At 57.5% G+C, this 27729-nt stretch overlaps 1 protein-coding gene across 1 annotated transcript; it reads left to right on the top strand.

The window, feature by feature from the left end:
• The first annotated feature begins 1388 nt into the window (after positions 1-1388).
• On the top strand, positions 1389-27080 carry TANGO6 (transport and golgi organization 6 homolog). The gene is made up of 17 exons (XM_074158017.1): positions 1389-2171; positions 2461-2577; positions 3548-3698; positions 4525-4652; positions 5167-5329; positions 5895-5977; positions 9703-9815; positions 11222-11398; positions 12660-12786; positions 13675-13854; positions 16812-16946; positions 18661-19161; positions 19350-19407; positions 21619-21771; positions 24484-24635; positions 25831-25944; positions 26683-27080. The coding sequence occupies exons 1-17, from the start codon at positions 1389-1391 to the stop codon at positions 26857-26859; spliced, it is 3312 nt and encodes a 1103-aa protein (XP_074014118.1). The 3' UTR covers positions 26860-27080.
• The last annotated feature ends 649 nt before the right edge of the window (positions 27081-27729 follow it).

The raw sequence follows: 27729 nt of genomic DNA, 5'->3' as shown, positions 1-27729 counted from the left end.
CACCACACGTCTACCGGAGCAGGGCGAGTTGATCGATAAACATGGACCAAAGATGTACTATATGTGAGGGAATTATATTTGATAGAGTACTTACAGGCAGATTTCTATTTTTCTGTATCCCAGATTACAATGATTTCCTTCTGTGCCATGCCAGGTGTAATTATTGTGCAGTCAATGAAAGCTGCTTTTGGAAATCAAATGGCTTTATTGAAATTCTGAACTCTGTGTTTAGCTGTTGTCATGGTTTGTATTTTTTTTATTATGGGAAAAGGGTCTGAGACAGGCTGCGAAGCCAACAGTGGCCTAGTATTAATTGATTGTGTGGTTTTTTTTATATGAAATTGAAATAATAAATTGTTTTAAGAAAATCAAAAGCCCTTTTCTCTGTGTGCATCTCTGCTGGTTTCACTATGTCCATGCTCAGAGGCAGGTCTGCCCCACGGAGAGCTGTTCCTCGGCACAGCCACAGCTGCTGCTGCCTCCTCTTTGCAACAGGGACAGATCCTGACCAGAGCACGTCTTTTCTCATCTGCAGGGGCCGTGAGGAGGCTGGGCTGCAGCCAACAGCATGTCACGGTTTTGCCTTGTGCTGAGTCTACCCGGGCACGCCCTGAGGAAAGGAGCGGGACATGGCGTGAAAAGCAGGCTTGCACCTTATCAGGGTGGCTGCGTGTGCAGTGCCTGGTCCCACACCTGACCCTGTGCAGCAAAGGTGAAGCCGTCAGCCATCAGCGAGAAATCACTGATGTTTGTCCAACCCTGTAATGGCTGTGCCCCCTTTCAGAGGCCGTGCCCAGTGAGGAAACACAAAAGAGTAACATGCCCCACAGTGCTTGAAGGCTTTCAAACACGCAGCATCCTCAGAGGCTGGTGAAGGATTTTGCAGTCATCCTGCCTTGTTACAGTCCTGGACAGGCAAGTTGCTAATTTATGTGCTTTGCAACATGCACATAAGCTGTTTATTCCAAAGGTAGGTCTGGCCACTGACCCTAAGAGCAGGCTGCCTTGCACACCTCCGCCTCCACACGCCGATTACGATACGGAGATGTATTTGGGCTCTCCCTTGGCAAACGGACTTGCTGGTTTCTCTCTGGAAGCTGCTAAATTTTGCTCGATGCATCCAGAAGCACAGGGGTGAGCCTTGGGGGCAGGAGCTCTCCTGAAATACCTGACCTGCCAGAGGGGTGGGTGCTGTTGACGCCTGTAGGGCCGGGGGCCTACACTGCCGGCCTCCCACCCCGGTAGCCGGCGAGGGGACAGCTGTGTTCCCTGCTGGGAATAAGCCGAGCCCCGAGCTATCGTCCACCATCGAGCAGCGGCGACCGCTCCCCCTTCAGGTCAGGCCCCAACATGGCGCCGCTCTACCACCTCCTCCCGCCCCGCCCAAGATGGCGGCGGGCGGTGTCGCTCCACCCCCTCCGCCGACCTCCCCAAGATGGCGGCGCACAGCCACGCTCCTCCCCTCGACCGAGGGCCGCAAGATGGCGGGCGGCACGGAGCCCAGGCCAGCCCCGGAGCTGGAGCAGGTGGTGGAGGCGTTGGAGCTGCTGCTGCGGCCGCCCGCCGGGCCCGGTGAGAGGGATGGCGGGGCCGAACCCGGCCCGGAGGGCGCCCTACGACCGGAGACGCTGCGCAGTAACGCGGCGGCACTGGAGGAGCGGCTGCGGCGGGCGCCGGGCTGGGCGGCGCTGCGCGGCCTGCGCCATGCCGTGCTGTCCCGGGCCCCCGCGCTGGCCGCCGGGGCGGCGGACGAGGCCGAGCCGGGCTGGGCCACCGCCTGCGGGCTGCTGGCGTTGCTGCTGTGCCTGAAGGAGCGGTTGACCGCCCTCGCCGCCATCCCCGCCGCCGCCCGCGGGGTCGGGGCCGCGCCGCCGCCCAGCGCCGACACGCTGAGCGTGGCACAGGGCCGGTCGGTGGGGCGGGCGCTGCGGGCCGCCGTGGGGCTGGGCCTTGTGCCCTACCTGCCGCCGGGCGTGGGGCAGCGCCCGGGGCTCCCCGCGCCGTGCCCGTTGCCTCCGGCCACCCGCGGGGCCCGGCTCCACACCGCCACCGCTGCCCTGGCCGAGCTGGCCGAGCACCCGGCGCTGGGCGGCCCGCTCCTCGCCCGCCACCTCGGCCTCCTGCTCGCCGGCCTCTGCCTGCTGGGCCACGGCCCCGCCGCCCACAGCCAGGTCCGTGGGTCCCTTCTCCTCCCACTCCCCTGTGCCATCGGTGCCAGCGTGGGTACCCCGCCTGGCCAAAAACATGTCAGGGCCACCAGCCCGCTCCCCATGTTCCATGGCCGAGCCCATGGTCGTGCTGGGCTCCTGCTTGGGCAGCCCCATGGCAGCTCCCGTGGCGTGTACGTTAATTTCCATGCCAGAGGTGGGATGGGAGCCTGGCGAGGGCCTGGAGGGGCACCGGTGGGTTTAGCACCAGCAGCTGGGCTGTCCTCCACACCCTGGGATTTGTTTTTTCCAGGGCGTTTCAGAAGCAGAGCAAATGCGGTGCCGGGAAACCCTGCAGCAAGTCCTAGACCGTGTCTACCAGCCGCTGGCGGTGCGGGAGCTGCTCGTCCTGCAGGGCCGGCCCAAGCAGGTACCCATCGGCAGCGAGGCCAGCCCCAGCGTGGGGTGCTGGGAGTGTCTTATCACCCACCATGCTGGGACTGTGCGTGCCAGCGCGCTGAGGGTGCCTTTGCTGCTCTCCTGGAAACGTTCTTACACCTTTAAAAACCAGTTTGGTGCAGCAACCCTGTCCATGAGTGATGTGCGAACACGTGGGTGAAGTTGCTGGGTGCGTGTCGCTCGGGCTGCAGCAGCAGCTCAGGCCCTGCTGTGCGGGGGTGTGTGCCCACGGGTGTGGGTGAACTTGAGGACCCGCATTGCAGCACGTGCCGCTTGGCTTGGCCCTTCCATCTGCTGTGCCTGGCCAAGCAAAGTGCCTCCTTCTCCAGAACCTGCCCCTTCCCACCTGAGGGAGTGAAGCGGTGCTGCCTCGGCACCAGCTGCTTTGCGTGGCTGTGTCAATGGCTGCCTGGTGGCAGCGGGGAGGAGGAGATGGGTGTCCGAGCAAGCACCTCCATTCGAACTGCTTGCTCTGCGGGTTTACAGCCTGTAGGCAGCTCTGCTCTTTGTGCCAAGGGGAGTTGCTTTGTTTGACCAAGGAGCCTGTGGGGTCGCCACGTAACCTACGCAGCCCAGTGCTCTATGCCGGCTCCTGGCAGGGGTCACCGCCGAGAGCCCCCTACCTGCATTGAACCCCACTTGTCCCCCAAGCCCCCTGTGCACTGCTTTGGTAATAAGGCACTCGGAGCTGCTGCCTGACCCTGAGAGGCTTTAATTAAAGGAGGGAAGCTCTGCATGAGGGGATGCTCCTGGGAAGGCTGGCCTCTCTCATTAAGCCCTAATTCGCTTTGTGCCACTGAATGAAGAAGTGATTTATTTAAAAGGTTTCCCTGTCCTGTGCTCCTGTCTCAAGTCAGGACGCAGGCTGTTTGCCTGTTAGTGAGGGTTTGCACAGGAGTGTGCAAATACGCTCCTTAGTCGGCTCCTTTGTTTCCTTTCAGAGTCCTCCCTCTCCTGGGGAAGAAACAAAGCCGTCCCTTGTGCGGGCTCCAGCGTGGCTGCGGCGCCTTTGTGGTCAGCTGCTCTCCGAGAGGCTAATGAGACCCAACGGGGTTCAGGCTGTGGTTCGGGGCATCATGGAGGGAACAGGCGGTGAGTAGGGTGCTCTGACGCTGCTCTTGGCTTCCAGAATCGCAGATTAAAAGAGGCTGTGATGATGTGTCTGAGACGTTTCATCCCATGAGAGGCCCAGGAAAGGCAGTGCCATCAGAGCACTGAAATGGGAAACAGCTTTTGTCAGACCAAGCTGATTCTGTAACACTCGCGCAGATTTTGCCTCTGACTATGTCGAACTCCCAAACGGTGAATGCCTTCCAACTGCAAATGCCTTTAATTTGGGGTACGCTGTCACGTTTGAGGTCCAGACTGAAAGCCTCCAAGTTAATTTGGTCTGTCTGTGCCTTCGTGGGGTTGCACCTCGTGTGTGTACAGCACACGGTTTGTTCCGAGGACCTGTGCTGGTGCCGGTTCGGTGGGAGCCATGCTCAACGCTGGGCTGTGAGCAGCTGCAGGCAGAGTGAGATCTGTCCCACTCCAGGGCTCAGCAGCCTTGCTCCCCTGCTCTCCCTTTCCTGCCAGGGAGGGAAACTGTTGCTCTCTAAAAGCTCAATCCCACAGTCTTTAGTGCCAAAGCCTCCTCCGGCCAATACTAACCTGGTGACACCCTCCAAGCATGGCCACCCTCCACCTTTTGGCTTGTACAGCTACTTGTAGCAGTTGTTTTCCAGTATCAAAGGTCTTGGACAGTAATTTTCCCCCTTCTGTCATTAAATTCATGTGTCACCTGAAAGGTGCTTGGTTTGAAGCGAGTAATAAGAGCTAGAAATCCAGTTTTTGGCCAGAAACATCTGGCTTCAGCTAGAAATGGCGCTGCAGTTTGCTGTCAATCTGAGCTGATCTTGGCTTTCTGCTGGTGGAGCAGGTGGTGCTGGTGCTGAAGCAGCAGCTGTGGACTGGAGAAAATGCGACATGGTTGCAAAGATCCTGGCTTCCTGCCCACAGCAGTGCCTTTCCCTCGAGGACTACTACCAACTGGTGTGCCCCCAGGTAGGTCCCTCTCTTCCTGCCACATGCTGGCTCTGACTGGGCATTTGGAGCTAGCTCCTGGCTTGGAGCACATCGGTACTGTCACTTCTGCTTGAGCGTGGCCCTGCTGGAGCCAGGACAACGTGGAGTCGTTTTTCTGCTGCTCTGGCAGTGGGACGTGTTTCCACCCTCCTCTTGAATTTTCCATATTTGATTGAAATGCTGGATGGTGTTGCCTGATCACACGAGCTGTTCAGCGGTGAGCTGTGAGCTCTCTGCTGAGGAACTCTTGCTTCCAGCTTTTCGCTCTGGGAGCGGTGCAGACTCTTGGTTTGAGCCCAGAAACGCATCCTGTGTTAACGTGTGCACGGGAGGGAGATGGGCTCTTCCATATGTGTAATGTTGTGCCAAATGTCCAGCAAAGCAGCTTACAGGAGGCTCCTCAATCTCTGCCGTTGGCTGCAAGGAGTCGGCCTGCCCCTCCCTTCTAAGGGGCTGCTGATCTTTTTTCCTTTATCGTGGGCTTTCCTTCCAGATTCTGGACTTGCTGCACATCCAGGACAAACTAACAGCACGGCAGTTCCAGCGAGTGGCCACCACGACGCTGCTCACCATGGCGAAAGAGCACCCTCAGCTGGCAGAGAAGCACCTGCTCCAGCCCCTGTTGGCACCGCTCCTGCGGTGCTCGGAGACAGCAGGTATTGGCTCGCCTCTGCCAAGCCCCAGGTTGGAGAAGGGTCTAGTTTCTTGCTGATCTTTGTCTTTCCATCAGGATTTTCTCAGGTGCTGGCAGCTGGGCTGCTGAGCGTGCAAGGCCAGCTCTTTCAGTTGGGAGCATGTCTGGGTGGCTGCGTGCACCATGTTTACTAGCACTTGAGTCAAATTACTATAGCATAAAAGCCAAGTAGTGGGGCTTCTGCCACTTACTCTTTGGGAATCCCTCCAGCCTGACAGTCTTGTTTTGGGCTTACGGACGGAAGCCATCGGTTCCCCACGCTGACGAAGCTGCTCCCTGGGGAATAATCCATCAAGAAGTTGTGGTCTGCTTTGATTTGCTTGTAACCTTTGTGGAGTTTACAACACTGCAGTGATATTTAGCACAGCTAATGAGGGCTCATCGGTTCCCATGCTGCCTTTGATAGAGGAGACAGAGGGCAAGAGAACTAACAAAGTGCTTTCTGGTGCTGGGCATGGTGGGGTTGCTGTTCTGCTGGAGACTCCTCAGCATGTGGGGGTGCTGATATTTCTGCCCTTTGGTTTCAGAGCTAGCAGTGGAAGATTTATCAGCAGGGACTGTGCTGGTGACAGAGGCAGAGCTCGGCAGCTGTGTGGAAGATGTGCTCAAGGTATCGTGTCTGATTTGGGCCTGAGTGTAGGTAAGAAAACTCTAAGTGAGAGCTGGTTTGAGACTTTCTGAGCAGTTCTGTGTGTGTCTTAGACCGTGACAAAAACCAGCCTCTCCTGCAGTCACGATGCTGAGGTGAGGCCAAGAGCTGCACAGAATAATCTTGTATGCAGCACTGTGCTGGTGGGACTGCAGATTTATGCTGGATACCAGAGGCACTGCCTCCATCCTTCCAAGTGTTCTCATCCCAAAACATTCTGCGAGATGGCAGTGAACTCTTACTGGTTGTTTTTTCCCAGTGTCTTTCTGGTGTCTGAGCAGTGGGCTGATAGCCAGGAGTCTCCATGGGGCTTTCATATCTTCTTTCTCCATGAGCTGCAGCAAGGCCTTGAGCATTGCTAGATTGTGCAGCTTCTACAGGACTGTTGGGTCTGGGTGTACTGTCAGAGCAGCTTCAGGACTCGGGCTGTGATGGTAGAGCAGGTAACAGCAGAGCGGGCAGCATGGTGGGCAGGAGGTCCTAGTCAGGAGTACTGCTGGTCTGGCAGCATGTGTGGCCTTGGACTGTCAATCCCAGTCTGAGGTGATGCCGCTCACCTTCCAGTGTCAGAGTTGTGCAGCGGGTCAGAGGGAAGGAGGGATCTCAGGGAATCCTGCACATGCCGAATCTTCAGAGGTTGCCTGAGCTCTCCTATCAGGCTGTCTTTGGCCCACTCTGTTCTTAGTGCCTCTGTGCCTCAGTTTCTTCCTTGTAGAGCATGGATAATATGGCTCATACTGAGCCCAGTGCTATCTGTGTGGGAGGCAGAACCTGCTGGGAGCTGCTCTTCCTGCCTCTGAGGTCTGCAGAGGGCAGCCTGAGCCAGACTGCTGGAGCTGGAAGCCTTTCTACAGCTCCTGCAGCATTTATCCCTGGTGGAGGGATGCATGGGTGGCAGCCAGCTCTTGTGTTGGGCCAAAATGCTTCTGAATGAATGACCTGGAAAAGAGGGCATTTGAGGTATCGGCAAGTGGCCGGCGGTGCTGGACTGCTCAGCCCTGCAGACAGGGCAGCTTGGCAGGGCCCCCAGCACGTCGCTGGGTGGTTTTGCAGCCGGCTGGCAGTGAGGCATTTGCAGCAGGCACCCTGAAGTGAGCAGATTCAGTGTGGCTCTGAGGCTGCTGAGCTGTCCCCAGGGTGAAAAAGAGAGTGAAGGTGAGCTCAGAGGCATCACAGAGCCGCGGGGAGAGGTGGGAGAGCCAGCGCAGTTATCCTGGTGGCTGCTGTTAGGAGGCAGAGAGCATGTGGGTATGGGAAAAGGAGGGTGGGCAGCAGCTCAGCTGCAGGGGAGGTGCTGTTAGTGGCTGTGTGCTCACCTCAGGTGTCCCAGAAATGTGGGAGAACACTGCAGCTGGTCTCAAGGGGGTGTCCCCAGTGGTTCATCTTCCCCTACTGATATCTTTCATGGGGTTAAAGGCATTACAGTCTGTCTAGTCCCATTGGTAATGTTAAGTAAGGAAAAATGATCGGCCTGTTTTGCAGGGACCATTGTGAGCCGAACCCTGTGACATGAGGATTTTGGTGTGCATGAAGTTAATTTTAAAACTGTGGGTGGGTAGTCCTTCAGCAGCTGCTGCTGGGTGTCCAGCCACCTCCTCTGCTGCTCTGCTCTCCAGAGCTGCTCTTGGTGCAGGACAGTGCCTGGAGGTGGTCTGTGTGCCCAGCTGCCGAAGCAGGAAGCCATTGCTGAAGCTCAGGAGGCATTGCTGAAGCTCAGCAGCTTTTCCAGCCCTGATCAGGTGCTGAGGGATGGGGAGAGTTCAGGAAAATGGAAGGAAACTGAGGTCTCATCAGAGATGCGCTCTGGCTTTGCCAATAGCAGGCCATCTTCTGTGTTAGAGGAAGTGTCTTGTGGGGAGGACAGTGCAGATTTAGCACCTTCTGTGGAGCTCTTCCCTGCAGGGGGTCCCTTGGAGCAACAAGCAGGGTGTTCAGCAGTGCAGGTCTTGACTCTGGCATTTGGGGGAGAGGTGAGGTCCATTCTTGTGCTCCCTATGAAGGAACAGGGCTGTTCTGTGGAAGCCGCTCTTCTGAAACCTTCCCTCATAGCTCATTTTTTCCGCCGTTCCCACTAATATCACCAGTACTGCACTGCAGGTTTCGCTGCCTGCCCTGACAGCAGCCCAGCTTTCTGCTGCGCATTCCAACCCAGAAGGACATCTCCAGCCCAGGAATTCAATTTTAAGAAGCTGGTGACTTGCTTACTGGCATGCCCCTAGGCAGGCTAAGCTCTTAAATGCTGTGATTGTTGTAGTATTTTGCGTGGTAATGATCTGTTGTAACTAGCTGGCAGGCAGAGACCAGTCTGGAGGGCTGCTCTGTGGCTGCCGTTCACAATGCGAGTGCTGGGGGAGTTTGGGGCGGGTCCCTCCTTAATGGCATAGTGCTGGAGGCCTGACAGCAACCAGATTAGCGACGGAGACTCCAGCCCGAGGATTTGCGGGGGTTTCTTGCCTAGCAAGTGTCATTTGATGCTGAGTGGGAAACCATCCTTGGGGCTTCATCAGGGAGGTTTTGTGTACAAAAGGTTCTGGTTAGGAAGAATGGCTCCACAGGGATTAGCACAGGAAAAAAGGTCGTTTTGCATCAATACAGCAGGGCAGAATGTTATCAGGACAATCTCCCTCCTAGCCCTCCTACCTGGGTTGTCACACTGCCTCCAGCAGGCAAAAAGCTCTTTGGTCTGTCCCCAGGCCACTTCCAGCCCTGGAGCAGGCAATTGCTCTCCAGCTGCAGAGGTTGGAGGTGTGGGGAGTGCTCTGGTGTGAAGGCACAGCATATTCTGAGCAGGTAGTTCACCAGCTGACACAGCTGGAAATCCCTTGGAGAACTTGTGAAAAGACTTTATTTCCCCCCCCTTTTTTAAAAACTGAAAGCTGTTGAAGGAGTTAGAGCCTGACAAAATGAGGACCTGAATGCAACAACCCTGAGTAAACCCTGAGTCTGGCTGTGCCAGGCTTGGTACTTCTAAACTGAGTCTTCCCAGCATCTTACCTGGCTTTTAGTTTTGAATAATTTCTTTTAAAGGATTCAAAAGGAAATGCAATGTCCTAAGAATTCTGAGTGTTTTTCCTGTGCTCTGTGGGCAGCATGGTCGGACCTGTGTGCGGTGAGCTGGTAACAGTGGCTTCCCTGGGACAGGGGTGCTGGTTTTGTGGAGGAGGGCAGTGACAATGATTCAGGAGGGTGCTGCTTGAGACGGAGGAGAGGAGCGAGGCCCTACAGCCCCCTCAAAGCCCCTGCGACCCACTTGCTCAGCTCAGCCCACATCAGCCCAGCTGCCCTGCTAGAGACTGATCTCTATTTGAGACTTGGCTCCAGGTGCAATATTTCCATAAAGATTTGCTAATTCAAAGGTTCCTGTTGCAGCTCTCTGTAACGCAAGACCTTACCCCTAAGCAGCAGACTTCCTGAATAGCTTGCTGCACTGTTCCTGTAGCTTGGAGCCCTGATGTGGTTAAGCAAATGCTAGGAGAAAAGTGGTACTGAAGGCTGCTTTTAATACAGAATATGGCATAATCAGGGAAAACAGGCTCCAGACTGAAAGGAACAGAGGTTGGAAACCCTCTGCCATCCTCCCTGGCAGCAGCCATTCTGTGTGGAGACGTGCTTTCTGTCCTTCCGTTTGCCTTCCCCCTGCTCCATGCAGGTGTTTGACTCTCCTCCCTGTGCCCTTCTCTCTGTAGGTGTATGTGGTTGGAAATGACAGCTCGAGCCTGGTGCTGGGATCCTTGCAGTCAGTCCTGGGAGTGGTTTTTTCCCTCTATTCCTTCGCCAAGCAGAATGTGTCATACTTACGGTAAGGAAGGATTGTGCATGACTTCTTCTGGGGTTTCATCTCTGTTCTGCCCACCTCCAGAGGACGTGCTCCGTGTGGGCACATAGAGAAGCTGAGATGTATTTTCTCACCCTGAAGAGCTCTCATTCAAAGTAGGCAATAACCACAGGCATGGGCAAGGTACATGACCTTACTGGCAGACCTGTGCCCGAGGAAGCAGTTCTCATGTTATTTTTTGTCTTCCCCAAAGCCAAAATGTTCAGTGTAGTGGCAAGTGTTCCCGGTGGGCACCTTGGTAGTGCAGGTTAACTCCTAGTGCTCACCTAGGAACAGGAATTGTGGTTGTTTCTGGACAGAGATGCTGACGCTGGGACCTGGCTGACTGTCAGAGGGATTTGTGTAGCAGGGATTTAGAAACAGGGTAAAAAATACATAAACCAACTTGAATGCTGGCTTTTAGAAATACAAGATCATTCTTTTCTGATCTGGGGTCGCTCTCATCTGATACATGCAGGACCTGCCTCTTGGCAGCTGTCCCTCATGCTGTGCCCAGCTCCCTCAGGATTGATGTACAATGGTAAGCACCATGTGTGGCAGTCACGGTGGCAGGGACAGTGGTGGCCAGGTGCTGGCTGTCCTCTCTCCTTTCTCCTCCCGGGCTTTCCCTGGGCTGCCCTGAGTTTGGCCCAGCCTAGTAAATGCAGTCCTGGTGGGTTTACACTTTGCTGCGGTTATACTGGCATGTGCGTACTGGAGGCTTTCCCTAAAAGGTCTGTGTAGTTAATGTCGTTAATCACTTCAAAGAGTAGTGAGTGCTGTGGCAAGTTCATAGAACAAGCCAAGTTAACACTGCTGCTGGGTGAACAGAGTTGCTGCTTGCTTCTCTGTTTGCACAGGAATTTGGCAGGGGTAACTAAAACCACAGCTGCCTGGAAGTGTTCAGATTTCCAGACCCCTGGCACAGTGCTGCTACTCCACCTCATTAACCTGCATCTTTCCTTGGCAGGGGTTTCCGTGCCACCTTACAGTGCTCCCTGTCTCCTTCCTCCTCTTCCTTGGCACAGCTGACAGCCCCGTGCTTTGTCATGTTGGCGTGGAGCACTGGGCTGAGGCTGTGTGGAAGTGGCTGTCCTTGTACAGACATGCTGTTCAGACAGAGTGCTCCCTTCCTCGCCGGGCTGAAATCTCAGAGGACCCAGATCCTTCCATCTGGGAACGCCAGAAGGACAGGATGTGCTGCTGATCCCCTTATAAACTGACTCGAATGCCTTCAGCTGCCAGAGCATCCCAAGGAGTGTCTGTAGACACTCCAGAGCACTTTTGTCTTTCCCCTCACTCCAAGACGCGTGGTCCCGTTGCAGTGCTGCTGTGCAGGGAAGGGTGCAGCGGGCACAGCGAGGTCACCACTGCTTTCTCTGTCTTGCCAGCTCCCCGTGCCAGGAGATCCTGCTTTGGTTCTTGGAGAAGTCAGAGCGAGAGGCGTCCCTGGCTGTGCTCGAAGGCTTTGCAGGGCTGAACAGCAGCGTGTGTGCCCTCCACCCGCGGTGCCAGTTCCGTGTGGGCAGCGAGGGTGGTGCCACCATCGCAGTGGAGGAAACCATCAGGTGAGTGCTGTTGGGGCAGTGCCAGGTGTGGAGGGCAGTCCTGAGGCATCATTCAGTATGTAGGGCTTTTCATGGCATGCCTGGCAGAGAGAACCCAGGTGAACATGGGGCTGCCGGTGCTGTCCTACCATGGTCTCGTTCCCCCATGTGCCCAGGTAGATGACTGTCTGCACCCACCTCAGGCAGGCGATGCTCCACACAACCTGTGGGTTCCTCATACATGGCACAGAGCTCTGACTTTCAGCCCTGAAAAGCAGCACGCTCTGTCTGAGTGTCAGTGTGCTCTCTCTGTGTGCTTTCCCTGAGTCCCTAGTGCTGCCTGTGGGGTGTCTGGGAATGGGACGTGCTCCTTCAGTCCCAATGCTCCCCAAATTCAGCTTCTGCCCTCCAGCCTGAGCCTGTCTCGTGGCAGATCACGGCTGTATGGAGCGAGTGGAATCCCTCGGGCGCAGGTGGTACCATTGCAGCAAGGACTCTAGTGATGCCAGTGTGGTGGAGCCAACGACTGAGCTCCCCTCCTGCTCTTGCAGATGGTCTCTACAAGTAGAGGCAGAGCGTGGCCATGTGGGGAATAAACTGCAGCCATTAGACTCCAGCCACGCACACTGGGACTGTTCAGCAGCGTGACATTTGGTGTAGAGAGGGCTAGCTGTTAGTTGGCCGTACAAGCCGAAGGCAGCGCTGTCAAGCAGGCGGAGCTCACAGCTCCTGCCCAGTAGTGTCCATGGGGTGGGTGTGCCGGGAGCTGTGTGCACCCGTAACAAAACCCTGTACAAATACGCTTGGTTTGGTTTCATTTCAATCTCTTCCTGACCTGAATTAGAAGAAGGTCTGCCCCGGGGTCTGCACTGGTTAAACTGGGTATACTTTAAAATTACTGTTTAACGGCCATGGCTCTGCCGGTGTCTGTCCTACTTTCATGGCTATGACCACTGCATGAATTACCCAGCACTAATCCTGTTCTTTATAGCATGGATGGATTAAACATGTGTTTTGTGTTTGTGGTTACTGTTGATGTTATTCCTTTAGTGAATGCAGGTTAATTAATAAACTGAGTGCGTGATCATGTAGACCAAATGAACTGAGCAATAGTTTGGCTCAGCTGCCCTCCAGGCTTCAGCTCTCTGGTGGTGCTGTGGAGGAAGGTTTCCAGGAGAAGGCAGAAGTGGGATTTCACCTTGCCACGGAGTTGTTTAGAGCCAGCCTGGGGGGGGTGTGTGTGTGGGTATGTTCATGTTGGTGACACAGTGGCCTGTTTCAGTGATGAAGATGAGGCCCTCTACCAGAAGGTTTCCTCAGAGCAGTGCCGTGTGGAGAACTTGGTGGAGCTGTTGTCTCACTGCCAGAAGAGTGGTCTAGCTGGAGACTTCTTCATCCAGTGCCTGAAGGTAAGGGCCGGCAAGTCTCTTTGAGGCACATCTGCAGGAGCACTGGGCCAAGCGGTCTGTGTGCAAACAGCAAAAGGGACCGAGTGTCCCCTTACGTGCTTCAGGAGCACTGAGCCAGGGTACGGCACGTGGTGGAGCATCCTGCTTCATGCCAGGCAGGAGAGCCTGGGAGAGGGAGGCAGCCCTGGTCCCTGAAGGGTTAACCCTTGTTCTCCCTGGGCTCTTTCAACAACAGGAGCATGTCTGAAGTTTAATGGTGTGTTTGATGCTATGAATAATCTCTGTTGCTTCCTTGGCTCTAGCGGGACACCTTCTCCCTGTGATCCCGCTCCGAGCCCCTGCAGTTCTCTCCTGGGCTGGGCTGTGCTTTCTGCGCCCATGCTTCAGGTTGAGCTTGTAGTCATGCTGGGCTGACATGCTGGGCTGACAGCACCCTGGGTGTAGGGATGCTGCTGTGACACAAGATGGAGGAGGGGAGCTGTGGGCAGCTCTTGGAGACCTTGGAGACTTGTACCAAGTGGAAGGTCCTGTTCGTGTGAGGATTCAGCATGAGCTCTGCAAAGGGGACGGGGGATCTGGTGCCTTTGTGAGCAGCCACTGCCAGAAGCAAGGCTGCAAGCAAAGACCCAGTAAGCCTGACAGCCCAGAGGATAGTTGGCCCTGGGAGAAGTGCTCTGTGTGGGGACCACAGGGACAGAGTTTTGCGAGGGTTTGGCCTGCTGACAGGCCTGTGTGTGTAACAAGATGAGGCTGGAAGAGGGGAGGTAACTGGGAGCCCCTTGCAGCAGGGTAGAGGTGTGGGTAGCGTGGACCTGCTGCGCCCAGGACCACTGGCCTGGTGATTTGCGTGTATTTAACCACTGCCTCCCTGTGCTTCCTTCCTGGCAGGCACTGACTTACGTGGCTGCGGAGGATGAGGAGGCTTCAAACTTAGCTGCTGTGCCTGGAGGGAGTCTCTTGGAGCTGGAGCAGTACCATACTGCGCAGAGGAGGAAGCTGCTGGTCCTGCAGCTCGTGGCCACGCTGTGTGAGAGCGTCTCGGACACCATCTTCACAGACATTGTTCAGGTTGGTCATGGCAAAGCCCTGGAGCGTGTGGCAGACCAAGCTCCAGGCTGCTGGGATCTAAGGAGACAGTGGCTAAGAAACAGCTGGAGAAAGCTAGAGCATCCCCAGGAAAAGCAGTTTATTGATTCAGTTGCAAGTGTCTCAACAAGACACCATCCTGTGCGGTGCCAGCAGCAAGGACAGAGTCAGCTGCAGAGACAGGAGGGAGCAGCCCAGCAGACGTCTTCGTATTTGTGTCCGTGGTTGTGTATTAAAAGCCAAGAGAATAGTCTGTGTGTTAATCAGAACTCTGGTTTGTCAGCTTCTCGTCTTTATTTTGAGCAAAATTTATTCCAAGTTTAGCAAAGCTTAAAGACATCTGTACCCAGCAGACCTTTTAAGCAAGTTCTTGCTGCCTGTCTATGGTGGTGGTGCCTGTTTTTTCTGGCACGCCCTGGTAGCTGCCTCTGGGATGCTGTGGGATGAACATGGCGTGGCACTGCCACCGTGTCCCGCTTGTCCCTTGTCCCTGAATGGGCCACTCGTGCCTTTTCTCTGGTTTCTGCTGCTGGAACGCCCCACGCTGAGTGGTGTGTCCGGTCATCAGGGTTGGCATAACCGTGCTCATACAGTGGGCACTTCTCCATGTCTTCATGAATGGGCAGCTGCAAAGTTTATTTAATATCATTCAAAGGCCAGCTGGGGCTCCTCGAACCTGCTACCAAAAAGGGTTGTTAAAATACGGCCCTTCTGTCCGCCCTGAGCCCACGCTGTGGCAGCGCTGAAGGGGATCGGCTCTCCTGCCCCATGCCAGGTCGGGAAGGTTTGGGCACCAACGGCAGCACGGTATTCCCCAGCTGATCAATGTATTTTAATTTCCTCATCCTGCTTTGTTGTGTGTGTGTGGTTTTTTTTTGGTTTTTTTTTTTTTTTTTAACTCAGTGACCTGGTTATGCAGTTAACTGTGGCTGCCTTGAGCAGAGCGGGTCACTGCCAGCACAGGTTTCCTCACTTTTCTCCTTGGGACAAAGGAGTCTTTGTGTGTGCTATGCAGTGACAGAGGGGACCCAGCCGGTGTCATTGCGGCGCCCGCCGGTGGGTGCGGCAGCCAGCACCGCTTTGTCCTAACCTGCCTCTCCATCGCACCCACCCGCGCGGGAACGGCTCCGCTCCCTGGGTCAGGAAGTTGGGATGGGAAATGGGGAAGGATTTTGCCAGGTTTCTGAGTCCAGCCATGAGTGTAGGATAAAAGGAAACAACCACCAAAAAAGAATCCCAGACCAAAAAAGGCATTATACTTCCACCTGGGGGTTGTATTTCAAGGAGGGCTCCCTCGGCTGGGGACAGCAGTTGCAGAGCTGTTTTTAAGCAGGTTCTGCAGCACGGGGTTCCTCCGGGGCATTTGCTTTTCCTGTGGGCGCTCTGGAGCGTGGCTGTGTACATAATGGGGTCGGAGCAAGTGGGAGGGATCCGCTTCCCAAAGCCAGACCCCAGGATTGGCAGTAGCTGTGGACCCCCTCAATTGCACAATATATTTTATTTACCGTTTCCACCTCTCACAACAGAGTTTCGTGAGATTTACTTGATTTCCTTGATACACCAAGGATGCTCTTCTCCTACGTGAGACAGAAACATGTGCCAATGTTTTATTTTTCAAGTGTTTTTTACCCTTCTAGATTAGGATGTTTTTTCTGTCCTTCTAGATTAGGAATTTTTTTTAACTTTTTGTTTCTCTCAGTAGCTATCTGCTGGCAGATTATTTATGTATGATGTTCCTATTTTTCGTATTAAATGTAATTTCAACCCATTCAGCTTGTGTGTCACTGTTTTGGGAGAGCAGATGTTCTAACACTTGTTTTTACTCCCTATTCTTGCTGTTTGACGACATTTCATTTCTGGGCTAATCAGCCCCGAAGGTTACCCAAGCCTTTTCTCCCAGCCTCCCTACTCGCTGCAGTAGGGATGTGCTTAACGAAGCTGGCAGCAATCAGCTCCGCTGCTGATGAGGAAACGCGTTGCCTGCACCCTGTGCCTGTGCCCTGGAGGCTGGAAGTGTGGGATTTGGTGCAATAGTACCTTGTTGCCTTCCTGCTTTGTTTTCCAAAATAGGAGCAAAAGAGTTCCTCTTATTTTGCAACACGCCTGTTATGGGGGAGCGACCCGGATTCAGCCCCTTCCCAGCATGGCCGGGTGCCCGGGTGCCACCGCAGCTGGTGAGCTCGCCCCTAGCCCTGCGGTGCCAGCACAGCTGGCAAAGAACCTGGAGAAAATAAACTCACTATATTTCAAGCTCCGTTAGAAGCGCAGGAAGCCTGTGGGATCAAAGGGTTTGGTGCCAAGTGTTGAGAAGGCCAGTGCCAGCCAGGCGCCATCGTTGTGAGCTTGGGAGGGGGGGGAAAGTATTGTGAGAAAATCACAAAGTGTGACACGTGTGGTAAAGGGCTGGACTCCAGTGTCGGCTGTGTGTGGGTAAATGGTGTCTGATACTGGGGAGCCGTGGGGCAGCCGCAGGAGCTGGAGCCATCCTGGGCAAGGACAGGTGGCTGGGAATGACCCCAGCCCAGGCAGGGGCAGGGAAGGGACACCTCTGTGCTACTGCCCAGGGGGTGGGCAGCGGTTCAGGGCTCCAGCACCCCCACAGCCACCTCAGGAGCCCAGGCTCCCTCCTGCATCCCCAGTGCATCCACAGCTGGGCTTCACCAGCACCCCAGCCGTCCCCCGGCTCACCAGGGCTGAGGGCAAGGGAACTGGGAAGGCAACTGGGATGGGTCTGAGAGGGAAGGTCGGGGTGGTGGCAACAACAAGGAAACACAAAGGGTTCGTAGAAAATTGCACTAGAGAAAGGCTTGGGCTCGAAAAATTCAAATAGATGCAAAGAGAGACAGCACGAGCTAAAGAGCGCCCAGTCCTGGGGAGGCAGCGGGGACCCCCTGGGTGTTTCCCCTCCTAACTGCTCTTCCCGTGCTCTCCTGCGGCAGGTGGAGGAGTTCGTGGCAGCCACGTTGCAGCGGGCCTGCGTCAGCCCAGCGCAGGGCCCCGGCGCAGCAGCGGAGACGCAGACCCTCGCCATGGCCATGGGGCTCGTGGCCGCCATGCTCGGCGGAGCCGTCCAGGTGAGGGTGCAAAGCTGGGGTGCTCGGCGGCCATGGGGTACAGGGAGGGGGGTGACCAGGCACTGTCCTGCTGCTGTCACTGGCCGAGGGGGACTGCAGCCAATGCTCTGGGTGCTCCCCAGGTTGGGGTCCCTCTTAATCTCAGAGTGTGTGTATATGTGTGTGTGTATATATATATATATATACATGACTCTTTGTCAGGAGATGTAGTGACAGGACAAGGGATAATGGTTTTAAATTGGAAGAGGGGAGATTTAGATTAGATATTAGGAGGAAATTCTTTACTGTAAGGGTAGTGAAGCGCTGGAACAGGTTGCCCAGGGAAGTTGTGGATGCCCCATCCCTGGAGGTGTTTAAGGCCAGGCTGGATGGGGCTTTGAGCAACCTGCTCTAGTGGGAGGTGTCCCTGCCCATGGCAGGGGGGTTGGAACTCGATGACCTTTAAGGTCCATTCCAACTCTAACCGTTCTATGATTCTATGATGTGTTATTTCTCCTCAGAGCAGTGTCAGGGCACCCACCAAGGGTGCAATGCTGGCAGGGCACCCCTGAGAGCACAGTTAATTAATCTATAATCAAAAATCTGCTTCTGAGAAGGCACTGACAGAGCAGTGCAGTCACATACAGCATCTTTAAATACCAGCACTGTATCCTCTGCATCCCGACATGTCCAAGGGCTCCATCTCTGGAGCGCAATGAACTTCCCGGTGTGGGCTGTATCGTTCTTGGAAATCCTCTATAAAAGTGGTACCTTGCCCGGTTACCCCGTTATGCAGAGCCAGCTGAGCTGACATTGGGGAGCAATCGCATGTTCGTTAGCGCGCTGCAATCGCCCTGGCTTGCACTTACATCACTGAGCTGCTGGGGTTGCTTCATCCCCGGACTCGCCCGAAGGAAAACCCAACTGTTAGTGGAAAAAGATAATTTATTGTGTCGTATTGCTAAATTCCTAACGTTGGGAAAAGAGGCATTATTTAGTTGAAGAAAACTTAAAACCAGAGTCCCGCAGCTCTAATGGGCCCCCTCCCAGGCAAGCTCCTGCTCCCACTCAGGCGTTAATGGGAGCAGCTTAACAAATTGAACACAAGGTTTTGGAGGCAGCTGCAAAACTGTTTGGGTTTCAATGGCCAAGGGATTTTTACAGAGACATCTGCAAACTCCCCAAAATCTCTGCTAAAGCATCACTTTTCAGGTCTGGCAGATTTTGCTTCTGGGATTAGCAGTTAAATCAAGGTTAAGGCAGGAACTTCTGCCCCTCAGGCGCTGCGACCCTGGGACGTGTCACAGCTGCCTTGCCTGGAGCTGCCTTCTGGGCAGGACCGAAAACAGGACCAAAGGCAAACACCCCAGGTGGCCCTGGCAGAACGGTGGGAGGAATGTTCCCAGCTCAGCCCCCATGCTGAGCATGAGGGTCCCGCATGGGCACCGCCCTCCTTTGGGCTCTTGCCCTTCCCGCTTTCTCCCACAGCACCTCTGGCTGGTGTGGTCATGGCTAGGATCAGCGCTGGGGCCACGGGGCAGCTCATGGGGCCTGAAGTGGGGTGGTGTTAGTGGGGTGGAGACAGAGGGCAGCCAGCTTGGTGCTGCCGTGGGGCTACGAAATACCCTCTGTGGCTCGTGCACCTCTGGGCTACTGGCCTGCCTTGCCAGGAGCATCACGGGGAGCGAACCTCCCGTTACCTCTGTGCCAGTGCTGCTTCTCTTCCCCGACACAGCTGCAATCCGGTGACTTTGCCGTACTGAAGCGGCTGGTGCCGTTGCTGGAGGAACTCTCCCGCACCTACCCTGAGCCCCTCACCCAGGAGCTGGCCACAGACCTGCGCATCGCCATCTGCACCCACGGCGCCTTCTCCCCTGAGACGGTGGGTGCCGCTGCCGACAGTGTGCTGGGGAAGAAGACAGGGATGGGAGCTCAGCACCCTGCCGGCACCCCCAGCGGAGCCCCAAGCCCAGGGGGTGGCCGGGCACCACCACGGCACAGCCTCTCGGCTCCCAGGGAGAGGAGTGAAGAACAGAATGTGAGCCATGAGCCTGGCACTGTGGGTCCCACTCCATCCCCATGTGCCAACAGCCCGGCCCCGGCTGGGCTCCAAGAACTCCTGGTATCAGCCTACGACCCCCAGCCCCCTAGCCGAGCAGCCGCCCTGCGCTGCCTCGCCAGCCTGATCACGCAGAGGGATCCAGAGGCACTTCAGCTTCAGGAGAAACTCCTCCAGGTACTAGGCTCCTGACATGGTCCCCGTCCTGTGCTGTGGTGCGGAGCTGGGGCTGAGTGTGCCGGTGGGCTGGGGACAGTCCCTATGATCAGAGCCCTCCGACCTTGCTGTCACCGTCTGCTGAAGGTGTCAGGCAAGAGGGGCTGGGGCACAGGGCTGGTGCCAATGGCGCTCCCCCCTCCTCGCAGGTGTTCCTGGAGAACATGCAGCACGAGGATGCCTTCGTCTACCTCTCTGCCATCCAAGGTGAGTGATGCTCATCTGGCGCAAGTGCTGGTGCTTCATAGAAGGGTTTTTGCTTGAGGGGCCTTCAGGCAGTGAGAGCAAAGAGCAGCAGAGCTGCTTAGTGTCTCCTGCCCCCCTCGACCCTGTCTTCATGCTGTTTGGTGGAGCCTGGAGCCACATGCAGGTTCTGTGCTGTGTTCCCAAAGCCGGCAGGCTTCAGCTCCCCATTGTGCTTACTCAGTGGGTAATTAGTTCATTTACCCTCTGACTGAACTGCTGAGCTGCACAGACCGCAAGTGCCTCCTCGGTGGAGCCTTGGGCAGGTTCACCCTCGGGGCATCCCCCAGGAGGACACCCGGGAGCCGGTCACCGTCCCCATGCCAGGTCCATGCCACTGGCCTGGGGCTGTGGTTTCAGCACACTGGGGGCATGGCCCTGGCACCCCAGCCCTGCACCCGAGTAACATTTTGGCTCGCTAGTGTGTTCGGCTGAGGCTGGCAGAGGAGCCAGGGCCATGGGGACCCACCGGGGCTCTGCCGTGTCCCTCTGTTCCAGCCAAAGTGGTCGCTACTGACTGGTGCCAACCAGACGCATGGAAATTGAACCATAGCAGCTTTCTCCGGGTTGGTTCCCAGATCCATCGCCTCTCATGGCCTTGCAAATTGTTGCCCCCCCCGAGGGGGGAGAGCAGGAGCAGGCACACAACCAGCCCCAGCACTGGTCCCAGCTGTGCGGGCAGAAGGTGAGGAGCAGCAGACTGGCAAGAGAGCAGCTCTGCTCGATGCCCTCCTGCCTGTTCCGGGCTGCTGCTGGGGGCACCGAGTGTTGCCACTGCTCACGCCTCTTCCCAGGAAACCCTTGAGTCCGTGCTTGCTCTGACAGACTCAGTGCAACCCCACGCCACCAGGCAGCCAGTTGGGGTTTACAGGCAGGTGCCTCCACAGATGGCATGACATGAGTGTTCTGTGGAACGGCTGTGCCGGCTGGTCACGGTGCACCGGGTTACTTGGAAGGGAGGTGCCGTTCCCATGACCTGGATCAATACCGGCACTGCCAGGAGCCTCAGCTGGTGTTGGGAAGGGAACCCTCAGCGTTAGCTGGAAAAGGAGCTTATCACTGTGCTTCCCTCTGCCTGTACGGTCTTGAGTGGGATGGGTTTGTCCTTGCCCTGCAGGTGAAACACAAACGCTTCAACCGTCCCCGGGTGATTAATACACCCTGCGCAGCTGCCTCCGTGTTTCGCAGCCCGGCTGTGGCTGTGATTAACCCTGACGCGGTTCCTTGCGGTGGTGACTCACCCAGCCTGCGCCATGCTGGCAGTGGCACCTGTGGCATGCCGTGTGCGGTGCTGGCCGCTGTGCCAGGGGGGCTCTCCGCCGCCCTGCTCGGGCTCCCCGCCACAGCAGCAGGGCTTGCCCACCAGCTGGCCATGCTGGTGCTGGGACCAGAGCTGGCCATCGTGTCACTGCTGGGTATCCCAGAGCTGGGCTCTGGCGAGGTGATGACAGAGGAGAGGTTGCTGCCCCACCAGACGTGCCTGGGCTTGTGGAGGGTAACCCACGCCGGGCATCCTCCGATAACCGGGGAACGGGGTTGGAGGTGAAGGCAGCTGCTCCTGAAGGGCTCAGCCTGACTCAGCGCTTGGCACTACTGAGGCAGCCTCTGCCGCTTGCCCTTTCCCTGGAGAGCAGCTGCCTTTCCCCATCGGAGAGGCACCCACTGCCTGGGCTCTGGCTCCCAGCCTGGGCCAGGCAAACCCAGAGGATTCATGGAGCTCCAGCAGGGACAAGGACACACCAGCAGCGTGTGCCTGATGGCAGGGATTTGGGACCAGCAATCATAGACACTGTGCCCGAGTATCACCTGTGGTACCCGGCTGCCCTGATGCTGGGCCAGCCTGGGGCAAGCCCCGCAGCATCCGACAGCCGGCATGTCGAGTCAACGCTCGGTCAAGGAACATTAACCCGCAGCAGTTAGTGGGCACCTGCTGCCAACTGCTAAATTATTTATTTTTCAGCTTGGCACCCAGCCGGACCCAGCGCTGGGCTGCCCTGGTGCTGTGGCTTTGAGTGGAGGGGCTGTGGGATGGGCTGCGGGGCCAGGGTGGTGCAGGGGGTCTGGTGGGTGATGACTGCAGTGAGGACATCGGAGTGGTTCCGCTGCCAAGGGTGGTGGCACATGCCATCCCCCAGCCTGGCCCTGACTCACGCTTTCCTCTTGCTCTCCCCCCAGGTGTTGCCCTGCTCTCCAGTGAGTACCCGGAGAAGATCCTGCCTGTCCTGCTGGCACGGTATGGGTGCCCAGTGCAGGGCACGGAGGACACCGTGGCCACTGTCACCAGGATGAAGCTGGGCGAGGTGCTGATGCGTGTCACCTGGGCACTGGGTGAGTCCACAGCCACATCCATGGGCACGGCAATGCTGGCCACTGCCAGCAGCCATGACACCATTTGGTCCCTCACTGCTCTCTGCCATGCAACCAGGTCTTGGGGGCAAAACCATTGTGGGCTTCTTGTCCGGAGGTGAGAACCAGCTCCTACAGCCCTAACACAGGGCACTGGAAGCAAAAGAGTGGCTGGCCAGGGTTTGCCAGTGGACAGGAGCAGGGTGGTGGATCCTGCCAGCAGCCCACCGTCCCCTCGGCCGGCAGTGCTGGGCTCACAGGCTGCCGGGAAGTGCCCGAACATGCAGGGCTGAGGGGTAAAAGCTGGATGAGGTCTTTCCGGCAGCCGCTGTTGGGACATGTCCTAAAACGCCTCCTCTTTCTCCCCGGCAGAGGCCAGGCCAACAAGATTGTGTGGCCGCAGCTCTCCGCAGCTGGGGAAGGTGGCAGCCGGTGTCCCCGCTTGCTGGGGCAGCCAGGCAGGGGTCCCTGGTCACTAGCTGGGCACTTTGTTTCCCGAGTTGGCTGTAGCAGAGGTTGCCTGGCCTGCCGGAGCTCTCCTCCAGGGCACAGCCACTGCAGTGGAGTCCCCTGGCCGTGGTGGCAATCCTGAGTTCTGCCAGCTGTGGGCATCCCACCAGGGCCAGCACCGCTTCCCTGCCCTCCTGCCGGGATGGGGACGGGGCATCCTATGGGCTAGCAATCCCATCACCTCCTCGTGGAGCTCCAGCGAGCGGTGTGAGCGGCAGCAGAGGTCTCCAAATACCCCGAGGCGATGTCTGTGTGTCCATCCCTTGCCTTGCCTGGCGCTGCAGCCGCACCGTGCTAGGTTTCCCTCGGCAGCTGCCCCCAGCATGGCTGGCAGCGGGACGGTGGGCACGGCCTCCACTGCGGCTCCCCCCTCCCCGCGGTGCCTCTGCCGCGGGCAGCAACTCCGGCGCGTCCCGGCTCGCCTGCGTATTTATAGAACAAATCGCATGAAGTTGTTTTTGTTGCAAAGCTTGACGATTCTAGAGCGAGGATTTATCCGGGGCTTCCAGACACGCTGTGCTCTGTGCAGCCACGCTGCTGTGGTTCAGAGCTCTCCTGCTACTGCCTGGGGACTGCTGTGCCTCCCTCCTCCTCTGCCTCTGTCCCCGTCCCCATTCCTGTCCCTGCCCACCATCCCACTGGAGCGGCTTTTTTCCCACCCAGGAGGGCGTTTTGCAGTGGGCACTTATTGCCCAGCAGATGAGCAGCGTGGCTGGAAGCGTGTGGCAGCCCCATCCCAAGTGTGTGGTGCCGTTCCTCTGCCCCCAGGAACGCGGGGCACAAGTGTTCACGGGGACCTTGCACCGACCCTGGTAGCTTTCCCTGTAAACCTGTAAATCTGCTCTGGGTGCACCACAGCAGACCTTTTTCCTTCTCCACCAGGGAGCACATGCCTTGCTTGCTGTAGAAAGGGAAACGCTCCATGCTCTTTCTGTGTGGCCTTCCAGCATGAGGCCAGTGTGCCCTTGGCTTCAGAGGGGATGCTCAGGCCATCCAGCACTGCCATAATCCCAACTCCTGACGGTGCAAGCACAGAGCAGGCTGCATTCCCTCTGGATGCATAGCCATCCTTGGCATCATGGTGCTGCCTCAAGCTCTTCTGCCCTGTGCCATGGAGGATCCATCCCTGCCCCACCAATCACATGGTCCATCATTAACAGGGATGGATTCAGGAACAGTGAAGCTACGACGGGATGGTCCTACAGAAGGACCCAGCTGCCTGCTGCCTTGCCTGTTCCTGCCCAGCTCTTGGCCATCGCATGCAGTATTTCCCTCCTTGCACACAGCCAGTGCCAGGCTGTTGGCATGCCAGCAGGGCAGGGGCTGGCCTGTCCCCAACCCTTCGCAGCAGCAGCCCTGAGCCTCCATGTGCAAGGTGATGGGGTCCCACTGCTACCCACAGGGCTTATTCATGTCCCTGCATCCGGGAGCATCCCACTGCCTCCATCGGCTGGAGGATACCAGCATCTAAGGGGCTTATGGTGCTCGGGAGAGCTGGGAAACCGCCGAGCTGGTGGGCTAGGTAGACTGCCAGAGCTTCCTCCTTTCCTACATTCCTCCTAGGCGAGTGCTGCCTCGCGCTCCCCTCAGCTGGAGCAGCCCCTGCCTGGTGGGAGCTGTGTCCACACTGTGGGATGCATGGCTACCGTCCCAGGGCACCTCTTGTGCTGGGTGATTGTGCATGCCGGTCACGGGCTCAGCGCACCAACCTCTAATTAGGCGGCTCACACATCCGCAGCTCCTGCCTGTGCTAATTGGGGAGGAGGGTTGTGCGGCTGAATTATGTGAGAATTTGGGCTTCGCACTTCGTTTCTGTGTGCTTTATCTGCGGTCACCTCTGAACGGCCCCTGCAGGAGCTGGGGGAACGTGGGATGCACTGAATGGCCTCAGACAAAGGTCTATGCCGTGGGGTGTGTGCTGTCTGTCGGGGGTTTGCCAGCACCCCAGGGGACTGCCCCACAGCATCCTTGTCCCTGGCATCACGATGAGTCCCTACCCAGGCTCTGTCTGTACCAGGTCCCCATGCTGGGGAGCCGTGCTCCAGATGTTGCACCCAGCTGTTTAGTGGTGCTGCAAAGCTAGGGGGGCCCGATATGGCTGTTCCCGACAGCGCCGGGGCTTTAGCAGGAGGACGCCGTGGGTTTTCCCTTGCCCGTGACGTGCCGCTCTGCTCTCTCTTGCAGGGGACATGGTGTTCAAGCACCGGGAGCCGCTGATCCAGGCCTTCCTGCGGGGTGCACGGGACCCCGACAGCACGCTGCGGGCCAGCAGCCTCTCCAACCTGGGCGAGCTCTGCCAGCGCCTCGGCTTTCAGCTGGGCTCCATCGTCCAGGAGGTATCGGCTCCATCCCAGCACTGCCCACCCCTTCCCCGGGTCTGCGCCTGGAGAGCGTGGGGCCATCGCTTTTTAATGAGGGCGGTTCGTTATTTTTAATGAGGGCGGTTCGTTAGTTGGCAGGGCTGCTGAGTGCTCACTGATGGGGACACTACAGCCTAGGGGGTTCCATAAAGGACAAGTGATATTTGCCGATATTGCAGAGTGTAAAAGTCACTGGACCCAAAGCAAAGACTCAGGAAATTCTAGTCCTGATTTTTAGGGCTAAAAGCTTTATAATCAGCTGAAGATGTCAGTTGTGTAGGGAAGCAATAGCCCAAGGAAATGTGGCGGTGCCTGCTCCACCCATAGAAATCTCACTACAGGAGGAGACCTGGGGACACAGTTAGTACCTGCCAGTGGCACCTCCTCCCACTTAATGAGACCTCGTTACCCTACCCGTTATCATGATGCAGCTGATGGCTGGCAGGGATGCCCATCCCTTGCCTTGGTTGGGGGCTCCCGGCAAGATGTGGCTGCCAGAGCTGCTGGAGATGTGGTCCCAGTGGGGTGAGCCTGGCTCTTGGGGGTCTTCTCCTCAGAGGTTTGAGAAGTGCTTTCTGGGAGCTGCCGGCATCATGGTCTGGGACCCCTCAAGCTGGTGGGTCTGTGCCACCACAGGGGCCAGAGCTTCAGCCCCCAGTGCCTCCCAGAGCAGGAGGGCGGTCAGGAGACATCAGGGATGCAGCACTCAGGCTTCCTTCCCGGTTCCCGCTCGCAGCCACTCAGCATCGGTACCGGCAGCGTTTGATGAGATGCCAATGCACCACACGCAGCTATTTCGGGAACACGCTAGCTCTGCTAATTCTCCCGGCTGTCACTGCCGTGGGTTTAATTAGGTTCCTTCGACTCTGCCTGCTTTTTATAAAGCTTTCCAAGGCATCTGCGTGGCGTTTGGCCCCTGCGGGAGGGAGGGCTGCTCAGTGTCCCACGCCCCATAAAAAGCCGATCCCCCTGGTTGGGTGCTGGCAGGGGAATGTGCGGCCGCTCCAGGCTGTGTGCAGGGGTCCCATCTTCATCTTCCAGCCCCAGGCCACTGAGGGACATCCCCACTACCCCAGGGGAGTCCCAAAGGTGGGGCCATGGCTGTCTGCTCTGCCGAGTCCCTCCACACCCCCCTGACCCTGCTGATGGCCCCCCTCCCCTGTCCCCACAGGTCACCTCCTGCTTGACAGCCATAGCCAAGACAGACCCCGAGGCAGAGGTGCGAAGAGCTGCTGTGCATGTGGTGGTGCTGCTGCTGCGGGGGCTCAGCGACAAGGCCACCGAGGTGGGTCACCTCCCCGCTTGTCCCTTGGGCAGGGGCAGCCTCTACCAGGCTCCTGGACATCCCCCAGCACCGGCACAGCACTGCTCAGGGATGGCCTCTGCCCCACAGGGGCTGCAGGGCTCATTCCCAGGCAACTTCCAGGGAAGGTCCTGTGGAACTGGGACCTCCAGCTTGTGCCTTCCCCACCAAAGGGCTCCTTCAGCACCGGATCCTTCATGGAGCAGAGCTGTTGGGGTGTCTCTCTGAGCTGCTTTGCCATGCCACAAGGCAGTGCCTTGCTGCGGGGCAGTGCCAACTCTCGGGAGCCGTGGGAGTTGTTCATCGCCGATTTGACTTGGAAATGCCCATTTTTTCCACGGGCCGTGGCCTCCCTTCTGGCTTCCCAGCAATGAGCATGTTGGGACTCAGCTCCCATGGAGGAAACGGCTGGTTCCCCACAGTAATCCCAGCAGTGGGGATCTCGGCCACCCCTCATGCCCCCATGCTGGAGGGACGCCGTGATGCACCGCTGTGCCGGACGGTGCTGCTGGTGTGTGAGGAAACTGAGTCATGGAAGGCTGGGGCTCACGCCTGGGGCAGGGTGGTGGTGGTGGTGCCGCCGTGTCCTGGCACCAGCAGCATTGGTGAAAGGGGCAGCACCGTGCCTGCCAGGGCACGCCGAGGGTTGCGTTTTGGGTTGTTGCGGGTACGGGCAAGATGCCGGCGGGTGCTGACGATTCTCCTGCCCGCTCTGCCCAGGTGCTGCAGGATGTCCTGCGGGACCTCTACCGCCTGCTGAAGCACGTGGTGGTGGCTGAGCCTGATGGTGCAACAGTGCTGCACGCCCAACTGGCACTGGAGGAGCTGGACACAGTGATGAGGAGGGTCCTCTTCCCACCGCAGACGCTGGAGAAGAAGATAGTGGTGCTGCCATAGCGGGGCCAAGGCCACAGAAACAAATTCTTCCTGGCCCAGCATCTGGGCCAAGTGGCTGCCCAAGGAGAAGGATTTGCTGTGCCCACAGGACACTGCCAGTGAGTGCCAGCCCGGGAGGAAACCGCAGGCCGGGCAGGGCAGGTGGCCACCCCCAGGCTCCTCGCAGCCAGGGCAGTGAGGGCTTGTTTGGATGGAGTGGAGGATTAAACAGAGACATGTTCAGCCCTGTGTCTGTGACACCTCTGGGAGCCACGCAAAGCCCCTGGGTGCCATCCTGGCCATGTCCTGGCCTGTGGCTGGGCTGTGCTCACCCTTGCACGCTTGGGGTGGCAGCAGTGAGGCAGGCCCTGGCGAGCCCCTGGGTCCCACAGGAGGGTGGGCATCATCCCCCAGGGATGGCCCTGGGCTGGGAGAGCTGGTGCCTTGGGCTTCCCCTGCGGCCAAACAGCACCAGGTGCCACGTGTGCCCTGAGGGGAGATGGGAGGGAGGGGGTCTCTGCTGTCTGACCCCCCCACTGTGGACAGCCATGCACCCCAGGGGCTGGCAGGCAGGCGGCTGCTGCTGCATGGCCCTGCCTTGGCACCGCGCTCACACTGTGGGGCTGCTGGGGGGGTCCTGGGGCTGCTGGAGGGTCCTGGGACTGCCAAGCTGGCCAACAGCTCTTGCACACCTGCACACTCGCTGCTGGGTGCCCATGGACATGGAGGGAACCTTTCTGGCTGCCAGCCGTGGGCAAGGGATGACAACTGCTGAACCAGCTTCTAAATGTTGTGATTTTATCCAAATCCTAGTGATTTTCCTAGGGGGGGCAGAGGGAAATGGAGACAGCATTGCCAAGCCCCTGTCCTGCCAGTGTGGTGGGGCCATGG

The sequence above is a fragment of the Numenius arquata genome, chromosome 13 (genome assembly GCF_964106895.1).
Source record: "Numenius arquata chromosome 13, bNumArq3.hap1.1, whole genome shotgun sequence".
NCBI lineage: Eukaryota > Metazoa > Chordata > Aves > Charadriiformes > Scolopacidae > Numenius > Numenius arquata.
Note: the sequence above shows the minus strand (reverse complement) of the source record. Positions and strands in the feature narration are given on the sequence as shown.